Raw genomic sequence first — 15,140 nt, forward strand, 5'->3', positions numbered from 1 at the left:
AAATCTTGCCAGGATATTTTCCAGAGGTAGACACAAAAACACAGATGTCATTTATGTAACCCAGCGGTATACACAAATACCAAAAGTGATCAGGGATAACTGTAATATTCTTACTGTCTTTAACGGAGTTGATACTCATACGTTACGAAATATTCATCAAATCTGGTGCAGCGGTGATATGGACATAAATAAATTTAAAAATTTCTTTAGTCGTGCTAAAATAACCCCGCATGGGCTTGTAACAATAAACTTACATGATCCTCGAACACGATATCGAGTTGGTCTTGATAGAACTTTTAACTGAGCAGCAGGGAGGGCGACGCTCACAGACACTATCGCGTATTTTCTTAAGTTGAATCGAAGAAAAAAGACCTATCAGCGATAACAGGTAAACCAATTTGTCATCGACGGAATCGTTGTACGCTGAGCATCGCAATTATTTTTACCATTTTTGTGATCACCCAGGAACTCGTATTTTGCGAAAATATAGGTGAACCAATTAGAGGTTGTTCGCCCTCCCTGCTGCTATCTGCATGTCGTGGCGGAAGGTACAACGCATACCCCAAAGCCCGTGACAGAAGGTGAGCTGCAGTGAATACCTTATGTAACAAAGAGAACGAAACGGAATGTTGTTGTTGTTGTTATTGATGATGATGATCATGATCATGATCATGATCATGATAGTCAGACTCATAAAGGTGCAATTTTATGCGTGAACTGTTATTCTTTTCCTGACGTGTGCCTTCTGTTGTCTTCCATTATTGCCCTATAGGATTCCAACAACAGGGAACAAATAATGTACGCATATCTAAGCAGTTTATTCAGGATTCCAAAAAGCTGTAATGAGTAATTAAATGATGTATGTAAACTCACCAACATTTGTACAAATTTAAACAATCGTTTTATGGGAGTTTTCACTTCATACACATCGAAAAGTAATTGCATTTTACTAATTTATGTCAGGTGCAAATCATTCTAAGACTGAAAACTTTCAATAATATCCAGAACTCGTTGATTAGTCGGGTGAGTTAAATGCATTTCATATGAATAAATATGTTCAAATTAATCGTTAAAATAAATATCACTTTATGTGTCCTAATACTTTTGTGACTAAGGTATTTAAATTGTAAGACCTTAGTAAACATTTTTTAAAAAAAATTAATGTCACTGGTATGCATAAGACTTGAACAAATACATTAATTTTAGTAAATCATTACATAATTTACAACGAAAAAGCTCATGCGTTTTGTAGACGTATTACTTTCACCTGCGCTTAAAGGATTGGTATAGGTATATAGGGATTTGATATATTTTAAAAGACGCCGTCATACTGTCATAGTTGCAAATATATTCTCCGTGGATGACTAATGTATTCATATTTAAAACTGTCTTTTATTAGTTCAATCTACAATGAATACTCGTCAGTAATTCAACGGTAATATTGGACACAGCACTCGCCAAGGTTTCTTTGTTTCAAGCTTTGCTACAATGTTTAGAAAACAATGGGCTACATTTAAGAGACTTCATACGTTAAATGTAGGATTATAATCAAGTAGCATACTCAAAAATGATGTCTATAATAGGTACAATTACGTCTTCAGGATAAACTCTACTCTACTGTATGATATCGTGTGAATACCACGGTTTCCTGGTCTCAGTTTATCGGCTCTGTCTTGTGTATTTCGCTCGCTTTAAAAGTCATGCTGTCGCTGAAGCGCAAATTTTACAGGTCGAATCGCTTTAAAAGTCATGCTGTCGCTGATGCGCAAATATTACACATCGAGAAGAAGTGCTTTATATAATATGTTTTAGCAAATTGATTTTTAAAGGGAGTATCGGGAAGGGGGAAATATCCTTGAGTAAGTTTCTTTATGGTTATATGCTTAAAATTATGCCATGGAAACTCATAAAATTCAAGAGTATCCAGACGTGTTGGACCTCAAATAGGGGCCCCGTCCTACATATCTCACGCCCACGCCAATTTAAAACGATACTTCTAGATCCGTGATTGTCTCTTACCAACTCCGAACGGTTTGGAAAAGTCGCTTAAAGATTTTTCCCCTCCTATTTTTAGGGAGAAAAAGACCATATTTGATGGTGGATTTCAATCATTTGGAACATCTTTATGTTAGGGTGTTTCTGTCAAATCAGTTATAAATCTCGTTTTAAGGCTTTTCTAACTTTAGCATTAGATTGGCGTCATTTGTAGAAAAACTCACGTTAATAACGAGTGGCAGGAAGACATTATTGACATGCAAGTATATCGAACATACTATGATGGATGCTATTCCATATTTACGGTGTTAAATATCTTTTCAAGATATTAATTAGCTCTATGACTAAAATCCAAATGGAAAGATGACATATGCACCAGTTTGAAGGACGTATTCTAACAAAGTACGCCTAAAATATACAATTTGATTTCGGCAAATATGTTAACAATAAGAGAGTCAAGAATTTGTTGGACAAAGAAAAAAGCGTGAGTGACTTAATGCCATGATGTTTTTTGTCAAATATGAGCACATTTGCCTCAGCTACTTTGGCGAACAAAATTCACTTAAAATATTGTTTTTATTTTATTAACATGAGCAATTTTTGTGGCAGATGAAATTCATTTGTATGAAACGTAAACAGCCCTGTTGAAAAGAAGTGTTTCAAGCGTCTGATCTAGTTTAGGTATCATCGGCCATATTTCATTGCTGATTGGCATCTTTATTTTCAAGAACAGTCTGAACGCCATGTATTCACTGTTGATATCCAGTGACTTGGGTGACTTGGATCAAAATTTGTAGCAAGACTTTTTAGAAGACGCTTACAATAGTAACTTCTACAGACAGAGGCAGGGTAAACCCATACGTTCACTTGATCTAACGGCCTGGTGAGATAAAATAGAGAATAAGCATCAAAAACTCAACATCTGCTACTACTACCACCACTATCTAAGGTATTCTGATGTCAATGTTCTACATATTAGGGTGAATATATTGCCGAATTTGTAACAGTGTTCCTTTAAACTATTTGTTCTTGCAGCCCACTTCACACCTAACCCCTACCTCAGCCGATTTTATGAGCATGATCCATGGAGGATACCATAAAACATGTTTCATAACATATTGTTTATTACTGTAATGACTGCATTAATAATGTGGTCTGCACATCGTATAAGACATAAGCTAAGAACCCCTCTACACGATATATGAAAAGCTGCCCGTGCACGTTCGGGAATGCATGTCGTAAGATGTGACTAATGGAGACAGGAGCCGCTGTGGTACAGTGGTTAGCGAGCTGCACCACCAAATCAAACCGATTATTTGATGAGCCCGCAGACGAAGTAAAGTGGCGAGCAGCCTAATACATTTGTCGATCAAGCCGGGATGAGCTTGACAAAATTTGGTAATCTTTTGAGGAACGTTTCTATGATTTGTTGAATATGGTAAAAGGGACGAATGGAAGGTTACGAACGCTCACACACACACACACACACACACACACACATACACACACACACACACACATACATACATACATACATACATACATACATACATACATACATACATACATACTTGTATGCATGAGAGGCATATCTTTATGTTACGTGTTTAGGCTCTAATAACCAGTAACACAAGAAAGAGTGAAAATAACAAGCTTTGAAAAATTTAACAAATAATATATTTCCCAGGAAAAATACTGTAAAAAATGAACACAAATAACAACTTACGGATTTAAGAATCAAATCCAAAAATAATCAAATAATAATGCATCGAACACAATTTTAGAAGTCCTAATAATGAGATGTTCTAATGAATTCAAGTTCTAGTCCCGACGAAGAATCCAAGATGGAAGGCTATGACGTATGCTGTATCCGGTACAGTGCTGTCGTCTACAGTTCCTTGTAGGAACACGAAAAATAAAACTCCTGTACCAGCAAACTAAATAAAAGTTTTAAGAAATGTCTTTGTTCAAGAATTTCGTATGAGCACACGTATACTTCCAGGAAAAAAAAGAATTAATCTTTTTGAATCCAAATAATTCGAATAAACATTCAAATAACTAAAAACTGACACAACAAAAGAACACCTTGACATCAAGTGTTTTAAGTCCAGACTGAAATTATTACACAAAACATCTCTATTAAATCTAACTTCAGCGCAATTTCGGAAATGCCTGAATTGCAGAATAGATGGTCACGTGATGATGTTTACTTCTTAAAGTAACGTATTCCCAAAATGACCCTGATAAAAACCAATTATTTGACTCCAAGAATAAAATAAAAATAAAAAGTTGTTTACTTGACCCCCAATCAAGACCAGGAAATAAGTCAGAAATAGAAGCAGTGTTTCTATTATTAGGTATTTATGAAAAGATTCAAGTTAAATTGAAATTTCAGGAAAATATCAAATTCCTAGCAAACAAAATGAATTGTAATGAAATTAAAAATAAATTTTTTTAAAACGAACAAACAATTAAATTAAATCAAATATACATAACACATAATAAAGTGTTTCGACTCTGTATTAAACTATGTAAATGAGAAGCGAAACGAATAAGTTTAGTACAATCACTAAATAATTTATTTTTCTAAGTTACAAAGTGAAATTTATGAGACACTAACAGTATTGTGAATTGAATCCCAATAGTTATAAATGTTCTACCATAAAGTGATTGTGACTTGAATCCCATTAATTATAAACGGTCTACCACAGATCCAAAAGTATAGAATCTCCAGGGTGAATTCCAATAGTCTTGAATATATTAATGTACTAATACTCTTGAATATATTGATTTACTAATAATTTGGAATGCTCTGATGTACCATAATGATGCAACCCATAATGTCATTGAATGTATTCACGATAATCCCAATGTAGTCTTTAATCCAATCAATGAACACTTAGTAATTCCAAAGACTTATTTAAATAAATAATTTTTATATAATTATTTTTGAAGACAACTGCAAACTCTGATCAAAGATTATCAAAGGATGTTATGCAATATTAAATACGTTTACACATTAATAATGAAAATATATATTTTGTCTTAAACGGTGCCTCGAAAGAGTTAAAAATTTTCTTTGTATGAGAGAGGCACAAACGTGAATGAAAACATTAGTTTAGTTCGTGGAGGCGACAGAAAACATTTTAGAACTCGACATATGGCCATGTAAGAAAACATCCTACAAGAAAAATAAATATTTGTTAATTTAACGATCGCTCCTCACCGACTGAAATTGTTTAGCACATCGAAGAGCATTGTTGATCCAATTAACCACACTGGATTTGCCAATCAATCGGGCTTACGTGAAACACTAAATAACGTCGTTCATCCACACGTTTGTCACGATGATTATTGAGGCCAGTTAAATTGGTTTTAAAAAAAAACTTGCTATTTAAAGTAGTAGTTTGGGAATGCTTTCTTTCACGAACATTTGTTATGCAATGTCGTTCAGAGTTGCGTGTGTTCGATCAAACTAAGGACAAAATTCTACCATGCCTAATGCGCTACATATAACTAACGGTATACTAAGGGATGCCAAAGCTATCCCTAACAACCAAGGATGCATTCATTGATGGTATTCTATCAATAACCATGTCATACAAGACAATTTATATAAAACAGAAATAAGGTTTCATTTTTCTACAAGAGTCAATGCATGTACAGCATATTTAAAAACACGATGTTCATTTTGTTTGCCTTCTTTGCTCAAGGTACGATCAGTTTGCGTTTGTCTTGTAAGAATTGCAGTAATGGTGAACAGTGCAAACATTACATACCATCTTTGCATGGTAGCATTGTCTCCTAGCACAAATGAAAGACTTGTCTCGGATATATCTTCATGTTGACAACATACTGTCGGCGCAAACCAGCAGCAACTCAAAGTTCTTGATAAATGTATTATAATGAAAACGGGCCTTGAATCTTTTCTATACGCAGAGGAAGATTTGATAATCATCACCAAAAGCATCAATTTTAACAAAGTTTTTTCATCTGGTGAAAAAACAAGAATGTTGTCGTCATGGCCATTACGTATTTTCATGTAATTCTGCTAAATTTGCCCAAGTGAGTTAGCAGGTTACAAATTCCAACAAGCATACTCCATGACACACACATACAAACCGTCATCCAAATTCAAAGCAATAGTGTTCTATTGTGGAATTTATTCTTCTAAGAGCATATTGTAATCTTCTAAGTCTTTGATCTTTTCATTGACATCCTCTCATGGAATTTGCTACATCACTGCATAAAAAGCCGTAAAAGCCTTAAAACGCGTTCACAATATATCAGTGTCTGACCATTTGAAAAGTTCCAAAGGATATAATCTTTTTTTCCATACCCGTTTAATCTTACGGGCTTAATTTTCAACGTCTTTAATAATTGACTCCCATATAAACTTGTAATTAATCTCACAGGCTTGATTCAGCACTCCTGTAACTACTAAATCCCATATCAACTTGTAGTTAATCATACAGGTTTGATTAGGCACGCCTGTAACTACTAAATCCCATATAAACTTGTAATTAATCTTACAGTCTTGATTTGCCACGCCTGTAACTATTAAATCAAATATAAACTTGTAGTCAATCTTACAGGCTTTATTAGGCACGTCTGTAACTACCAAATCCCATTTAGACTTGTCGCTAATCTTACAGGCTTGATCTGTAATTACTAAACCCAATATAAACTTGAAGTTAATATTACCGGCTTGATTCGGCACGCCTGTAATTACTAAACCCAATATGAACTTGTAGTTAATCTTACAGGCTTGATTTGCCACGCCTGTAATTACTAAATCCCATATAAACTTGTAGTTAATCTTACAGGCTTGATTTGCCACGCCTGTAATTACTAAATCCCATATAAACTTGTAGTTAATGTTACCGGCTTGATTCGGCACGCCTGTAACTACTAAATCCCATATAAACTTGTAGTTAGTCTTACAGACTTTATTAGGCACACCTGTAACTACTAAATCCTATATAAACTTGTAACTGATCTTACAGGCTTGATGTGTAATTACTAAACCCCATAAGAACTTGTAGTTAATCTAAGAGGTTTTATTAGGTACGCCTGTAACTACTAAATCCCATAAAAACTTGTAGCTAATCTTACAGGCTTGATCTGTAATTACTAAATCCCATATAAACTTGTAGTTAATCTTACAGGCTTGATTTGCCACGCCTGTAATTACTAAATCCCATATAAACTTGTAGTTAATCTTACAGGCTTGATTTGCCACGCCTGTAATTACTAAATCCCATATAAACTTGTAGTTAATGTTACCGGCTTGATTCGGCACGCCTGTAACTACTAAATCCCATATAAACTTGTAGTTAATCTAAGAGGTTTTATTAGGTACGCCTGTAACTACTAAATCCCATAAAAACTTGTAGCTAATCTTACAGGCTTGATCTGTAATTATTAAATCCCATATAAACTTGTAGTTAATCTTACAGGCTTGATTTGCCACGCCTGTAATTACTAAATCCCATATAAACTTGTAGTTAATCTTACAGGCTTGATTTGCCACGCCTGTAATTACTAAATCCCATATAAACTTGTAGTTAATGTTACCGGCTTGATTCGGCACGCCTGTAACTACTAAATCCCATATAAACTTGTAGTTAATCTAAGAGGTTTTATTAGGTACGCCTGTAACTACTAAATCCCATAAAAACTTGTAGCTAATCTTACAGGCTTGATCTGTAATTACTAAATCCCATATAAACTTGTAGTTAATCTTACAGGCTTGATTCGGCACGCCTGTAACTACTAAACACTAGATAAACTTGTAGTTAATCTTACAGGCTTGATTTGCCACGCCTGTAATTACTAAATCCCATATAAACTTGTAGTTAATCTTACAGGCTTGATTAGGGACGCCTGTAACTACTAAATCCCATATAGACTGGTAGCTAATCCTACAGGCTTGATCTGCAATTATTAAATCCCATATAAACTTGTAGTTAATCTTACATGCTTGAGTTGGCACGCCTGTAACTACTAAACTCAATATAAACTTGTAGGTAATCTTACAGGCTTGATTAGGCACGCCTGTAACTACTAAATCCCATATAAACTTGTAATTAATCTTACAGGCTTGACTAGGCACGCCTGTAACTACTAAATCCGATATAAACTTGTAGTTAATTTTACAGGCTTGATTTGCCACGCCTGTAATTACTAAATCAGATATAAATTTGTAGTTAATCTTAAAGGCTTGATTAGGCACGCCTGTAACTACTAAATGTCATATAGACTTGTAGCTAATCTTACAGGTTTGATCTGTAATTACTAAATCCCATATAAACTTGTAGGTAATCTTACAGGCTTGATTAGGCATGCCTGTAACTACTAAATCCCATATAGACTTGTAGCTAATCTTACAGGATTGATCTGTAATTATTAAATCCCATATAAACTTGTAGTTAATCTTACAGGCTTGATTTGGCACGCCTGTAACTACTGAACCCAATATAAACTTGTAGTTAATCTTACAGGCTTTATTAGGCACACCTGTAACTACTAAATCCTACATAAACTTGTAGCTAATCTTACAGGCTTGATGTGTAATTACTAAATCCCATAAAAACTTGTAGTTAATCTTACAGGCTTGATTCGGCACGACTGTAACTACTAGACCCAATATGAACTTGTAGTTAATCTTACAGGCTTGATTTGCCACGCCTGTAATTACTATATCCCATATAAACTTGTAGTTAATCTTACTGGCTTGATTCGTCACGCCTGTAACTACTAAATCCCATATAAACTTGTAGTTAATCTTACAGGCTTTATTAGGCACACCTGCAACTACTAAATCCTATATAAACTTGTAACTAATCTTACAGGCTTGATGTGTAATTACTAAACCCCATAAAAACTTGTAGTTAATCTTACATGCTTGATTCGGCACGCCTGTAACTACTAAACCCAATATAAACTTGTAGTTAATCTTACAGGCTTGATTTGCAACGCCTGTAATTACTAAATCCCATATAAACTTGTAGTTAATCTTACTGGCTTGATTCGGCACGCCTGTAACTAATAAATCCCATATAAACTTGTAGTTAATCTTACAGACTTTATTAGGCACGCATGTAACTACTAAATCCCATATAAACTTGTAGCTAATCTTACAGGCTTGATCTGTAATTACTAAATCCCATATAAACTTGTAGTTAATCTTACATGCTTGATTCGGCACGCCTGTAACTACTAAACCCAATATAAACTTGTAGTTAATCTTACAGGCTTCATTTGCCACGCCTGTAATTACTAAATCCCATATAAACTTGTAGTTAATCTTACAGGCTTGATTCGGCACGCCTGTAACTAATAAATCCCATATAAACTTGTAGTTAATCTTACAGGCTTTATTAAGCACGCATGTAACTACTAAATCCCATATAAACTTGTAGCTAATCTTACAGGTTTGATTTGCCACGCCTGTAATTACTAAATCCCATATAAACTTGAATTTAAACTTACAGGCTTGATTTGTCACGTCTTTAACGATTAAATCCCATGTAAAATTGTAGTTAATTGTAGTCATGATTGGCCACGCCTTTAACTACTAAATCCCGTATAAATTTGTAGATAATCTTTCAGGCTTGATTTGCCACGTCTTTAACGATTAAATCCCTTATAAAATTAATGTTTGCATTGCTTTCTTTTACCTTTGGTTTCACAATGCTGAATGAAATCATAGAGTAGTATTATGATACAATCCAGTTTACATGGTCAGTGCCATAAAATGCTTACAAGGTCAAAGCCAAAAGACAAGCTCAGTACCAAACAACTGACGCAACCGTTGCATATACACTTGGTCTGTTAGGTTTAGAATTTACAGGAACACACGGATACAAGTAATATGTGTCTTTACCATGTTAAATCAAATACTCGATCAGATGCATCATGGAAAATTATGACAGGGATATCATGAATTATATATACGATGATGCAGTTGTAGTGGTCCATAAGAGTTCGTTATAATGAGTTTTACTTACTAAACATCATTTTGATGTTTTGATATTTTGACATCATCATTGTTTATCTACAGATGATATATTTAAAAATATAAACCGTACTTTTCTTTTTTCACGCCATCATTGTTTTTATAATATACAATCTTCTTTTTCTGGGTGGGGATGGGGGTGAGATGGGGGTACAATGCTTGTCACGAGCTGTCACCTTCTCGTAATACTTGGCTTGCCAATGTACATCTTTACAAATATGTTCATTGGGATCCCTCGTATTTATTCGTTAGTCTTCCATATAAATGTATGTGATGTCTGATGTGATTTTGATTTTTAACGTAGCTTTAACAATTTTTCAGTCATATCGCTACGATGTCTGCAGTGTGGCAGTTTATAGTGATGTCTAGCACTGGGGCATCATGCCGCAGACATGTAGCATGATGTCCCACCCAGTCACATTATCCTGACACCACGCCGACCAGTCCTAACACTAACCTCTTAATGCTGAACGCCAAGCGAGGCAGCTGTTAGTACCATTTTTTAAGTCTCTGGTATGACTCGGCCGGGGATCGAATAAATGTATGTATTTCGCATGCATATATAAAGTATCCCAAACGATATGCTCCATTTTTAGTTGTGTATTTGTTCCACTAATTTCCCTTAGTTTTTGTCAAATACAGCTGATACAGAGCTGGAATTACGTTGGCCTACTTTTAAAAGTTTCGTTATAAGACACATGGATGAAAATGGAAAAGCATCAGAGACAGATCTGTCCTTCTAACACAAATCTGAAGATGGTCTCTTTTCAATTTAAAAACATTTACATCAGTCCGACTCGGCCTCATTTGGTATATCCAACAGAAAAGATTGCTCTGCTGCCTTCCAGAAGAAGTCCTTCAGCCATTGATGATGTTCCGCTGAGAAGTCCAAATCTGGCGTTTGTTGAAAAACTGGAAACGACCGTATTTCACGGGGAATATTTAATTCTCCAAGGCATATGGAAATTATTCCAGTTCCATATAAGTCGTCTTTATTCAAATCGACAGCCATGTTGATAAAGTAGCGAAAGTCTCCCTTCATCGGGCTGGTTTTGTCAAGAAAGATGACAATAAGGAAGCTTTGTTGCATAATATTACCAACTCCCTCATATACGCCATCATATTTAAGCTCCTCAGCGGTTTGATTACTGTTGATGGATACCTTCAGGCCACATGTCTCCTTAAGAAGTTTATACAATCTAAGGCCTTTTTCTTCTGAAACTTGCGATGTCACTATGTGTATATCATAAGTACAGTCCTCAGCATCAGCATCTTCAAACAACATGTTTCTCTTGCTGCAAAACCTGACAGTTCTTTTGAATCGTGCTCTGGCCGCGTTGGCATCGCTTTGCTTCAATGCACTTAGGGCACCCTCTAGATACGCTTCAAAGTAGAGCTTTCTATTCGTATCGACAAGTCTAGTGCATGATGTTTCGATCAGGTCCAGGAAGAGAAGACTGTCTCGAAAATCTTTCCGCTTAACATAGCTATGAGCCATTTTCAAAATAATATCCGGATCCTTAGCTTCATGTTCACTCATATTGTAGATTTCTTTGTAAAATGAAAAGGCCTGGCCATACTCACCAACTAACTCATACAGTTTGGCGAAGTCCTTTAATGTAGTTTTTTTGTGAGATCCTTGTCGCTTAACGTCTCTAACAAGCATCTCTCGTACAGATGGAAAAGCAGTTCCCCTTGGATGGAAATGAGGTACATGAGAAGCGATGTCTGCAGCCTTTTCAATTGCCCTGAATAACAATTCTTTGGCATCATTCCACAAGGTCTCGCGTCTGTCCGGTTTACTTTCCATCTCGGCTAGCTCTAACTGACATAAGGCCTGCTGTTCAATGCAGCTGACGGCCAATAATTTTGAACATTCCTTTTCTTTCTCAATTTCACCAAACAAGTTAGCTGCCATTTCTAGTCTATGTAATGACCGTAACACAAGACCTTTGTCATACTTGGCGCTATAATTGATTGGAGAACATTCTATTGCTTTATCCAAATGATAGAGGATTTCTTTTACACGTTTGTCTTCCTCGTGATACGCCAGAACCCTTTTCGATGATTTCATATACCTAAGGACTTTATATTGCCTAGGTTCGATTGAAATGGGTAAAACTAGATCTTTCTTCTTATCTTGTCCATCCGGATAATTCGTTTTCTGAGATAAGGTTTCTTGATTTGCCGATGTAGTCACTGGAAAAGACTTACACTGACCGGGTAATAGTGGTTCACCACGTCGACTTGTGCCCGTTATCCCCATTATGTTCCCTCCTCCTCTATCTACGCCTCTATGGGTATTTCTGGTCTCTCTTTTATGCAGATTTTGTGTATGATAATCGTTACTGGGAGGCCGATGATATCGTTGGCTGTCGGATTTTCTACCAACTTGCCAACATCCACGTGATGATTTTGCAATATCTGTATTGAGAATAGACTTCAAAGTTAATGCTAGATGATGATAACTGAGCGATGTACCCCTTATTTCAATACTTCTCCTTAGAAGCTGAACCGATTTACTGTAGTCTTTGGAATACCTTGCCTGTTTGCCACACCGTTGAAGAACATATAAATCGTCATTACATATACCAATAGCTTTGTCAAAAAATTCGTCGGGTTTCATCTCTGTAATTATCTTTGGTAACCTGCTTCTGTCTTCAGGAGAGAGCGTCTCGAGACTACAAACGGAGTAAGCGACCTCTCCTAAAACAACCCAGCCTTGTGCCTGACATCTATCCGTATTAGCATTAATCGCAACATCATACAGAACATCAACAGCCTCATTGATGATATCAACAGACTTTGACAGATGGTCAAAGGAAAACGTATTTGTTATATTAAGCTGGCGCTTTAACATAAGACCTAGACTGAATTTCCATAAATATATGCGTGTCTTATCAATCTCAAGTCCACAGTCTGCTTTAATAACTTCCTTATAAGTGTTGATTGCTTTCGTACAAAATCTCGGTCCTAACATCGAGTATGCAAATGCTTGCTCGGATACTGCTATGGTTATCAGATCTTTCCTATCTTTCAATCTTTTAAGTTTCTCTACTACGCGTAATGCGTCAGAGAACTTGTCGCCTTTCCAAAGCATCCACGCTTGATTGGAGAGCGCCATGACATCGTCCTCTCTCTTTGACAATGCTTTTTCCAAATACTCACTTGCTTTCGGGAATTCGTGAAGGCACCAGTTTACGTATGATAGAAAATTATATGCCCTGGTCTGCTCAGCATCCAGCACATATCCAGTGGTTGTCATAATGTCGTTCAATGTTTTTATGATATTCTTAATGAAATCTTGTGTCAATCCGAACTTTATATCCAGGTCAAAGTGAGACGGATACAGTTTCATGCTTTCCTTAAAGGTCTTTTCACTTTCTTGTGTCATCTTGGGGATTAAACTGAAAACAAATTCGACATTTAGAACACCAAAATGTTGTAGTATCCTTGGATAAGAACCTTAAGGTTGAAAACCTTAATAACCAGAATACACAGTCGAATTATTAAAAAGTCTGCAAAACTAAGTTATGGATATATTTTTAAGTCAATAAGCGGCAGATTGACTCCCATATATATATATATATATATATATATATATATATATATATATATATATATATATATATATATATATATATATATATATATATATATATATATATATATATGTGGGAGTGGGGAGAAAGAGAGACTGTGGGGAAATTGGGGATTTCGATGAAATCGTGTAACACGATTAATTGATTTAGAAAACAGGATTCTTAATATTTTTCTCGTTATATTCTTAACTCGCTAACGATTAATCACTGAATATTCATAACTGCTTTAGAGAGCACAGAAGTGATGGTCTACTGTTGAAACATAGCCTAGTGTTGAAACAAAATTCATATATTCGTATTAATGCTCTATGGGCTGATCACAGTTTGATATCCCAGCAGTATTGCTATATCAAATTGCATTATATATATATATATATATATATATATATATATATATATATATATATATATATATATATATATATATATATATATATATATATATATATATATAGAAAGAGAGAGAGAGAGAGGGGTGTAATTGAGGACATCTAGACACTATAAGTACCAATATTTACGATGATTTTAGGCGGTTGAGATGTACATTTGGTCTTTTAATTATGCCAGTGGTGCGATTCAAATATTAGTGCTGCAGAATTACTGTACAGCCATGAAAGTTGTTAATATTAATTGCCATCCTGTTGATAACAGGAGGCGCTAAGAGGAGACATAGCCCTCCTAAAAGCACACAAGATATTGTCCACAGGTGAAAACGAACTGGAGGAGAAAAGTAAAAATACGCATGACATGCTAGAGAAGTCGTCTTGATGATTGGCTAAGAGAACTACTATCCTGAAATCTGACAGAAGCAACACGTTAGAATAAAGAACAAGAAGCTTTAACACAACCCTTGAACATCTCAAAAATAAAACTAAGTGGTGAAGAATAAAATCAGTCATTTAGAAGATAACATCTTTGGGAGTGAAAGATGAAGAGAAAGAGAGGGACATGACTACAAAAAATAAGTGAGAAAAGTTACAACAGACAGTCAAGGTATGGACGATATCTTGTATAAGTGATCAGATTCAAAGAGCACAACGGCTTCATTCAAAGGATCGTGTGACGTAAAAGGTCATAGGTCATGTGGTTGTTACGTATTTAGGCTCTCACAAAACGTAACAAGAAAATGTAAAGACAACATGTTTTTAAATTCAGCAAATAATTTATTTCCCTAGAAAAACAAGGTAAAAATGGAAAAAAGAACTTACGGTTCTATGAATGAAATCCAAAACTAAGCCAAGAATTAAAAAATAGAAGTCCTAGTTCGAATCCCAATAAAATCCAAAATGGAAGGCGATGATGTATACTGTGGTCAGCGTAGTACTGACGTGCCAACAGTTCTTTGTTGAATCACAGAAAATAATATTCCAGTGTTTGAATTCTGTGTAAATTTCGATTAATGTATTTGTCCAAGAATTAATTTAGAGCACAAATATTTCCAGGGAAAAATAATCTCTTGGAATCCAAAAACAGTTTGAAGAAAGCAAAATAATTAGCCCAAAATTGTTTGCCATGTTAAACGT

General features: G+C 35.3%; 1 protein-coding gene across 10 annotated transcripts in view; it reads right to left on the reverse strand.

Annotated features, from left to right (window-relative positions):
* The window catches only part of LOC149779818 (uncharacterized), a 154,279-nt gene that overhangs the window by 36,292 nt on the left and 102,847 nt on the right, over nt 1-15,140 (reverse strand). For 2 of the 10 annotated variants that reach the window (XM_089936486.1, XM_089936485.1), the window contains exon 3: nt 800-13,422. The exons of the other annotated variants lie outside the window; for them this stretch is intronic. In XM_089936486.1, coding sequence (XP_089792612.1) covers nt 10,803-13,409 — 2,607 coding nt within the window. In that variant the 5' untranslated portion in view covers nt 13,410-13,422 and the 3' untranslated portion in view covers nt 800-10,802. Of the gene's footprint in view, nt 1-799; nt 13,423-15,140 lie in introns of those variants that run through there. 10 annotated transcript variants of the gene reach the window in all.

This window comes from Sinohyriopsis cumingii, chromosome 16, assembly GCF_028554795.1.
Source record: "Sinohyriopsis cumingii isolate HCF-2022 chromosome 16, ASM2855479v2, whole genome shotgun sequence".
NCBI lineage: Eukaryota > Metazoa > Mollusca > Bivalvia > Unionida > Unionidae > Sinohyriopsis > Sinohyriopsis cumingii.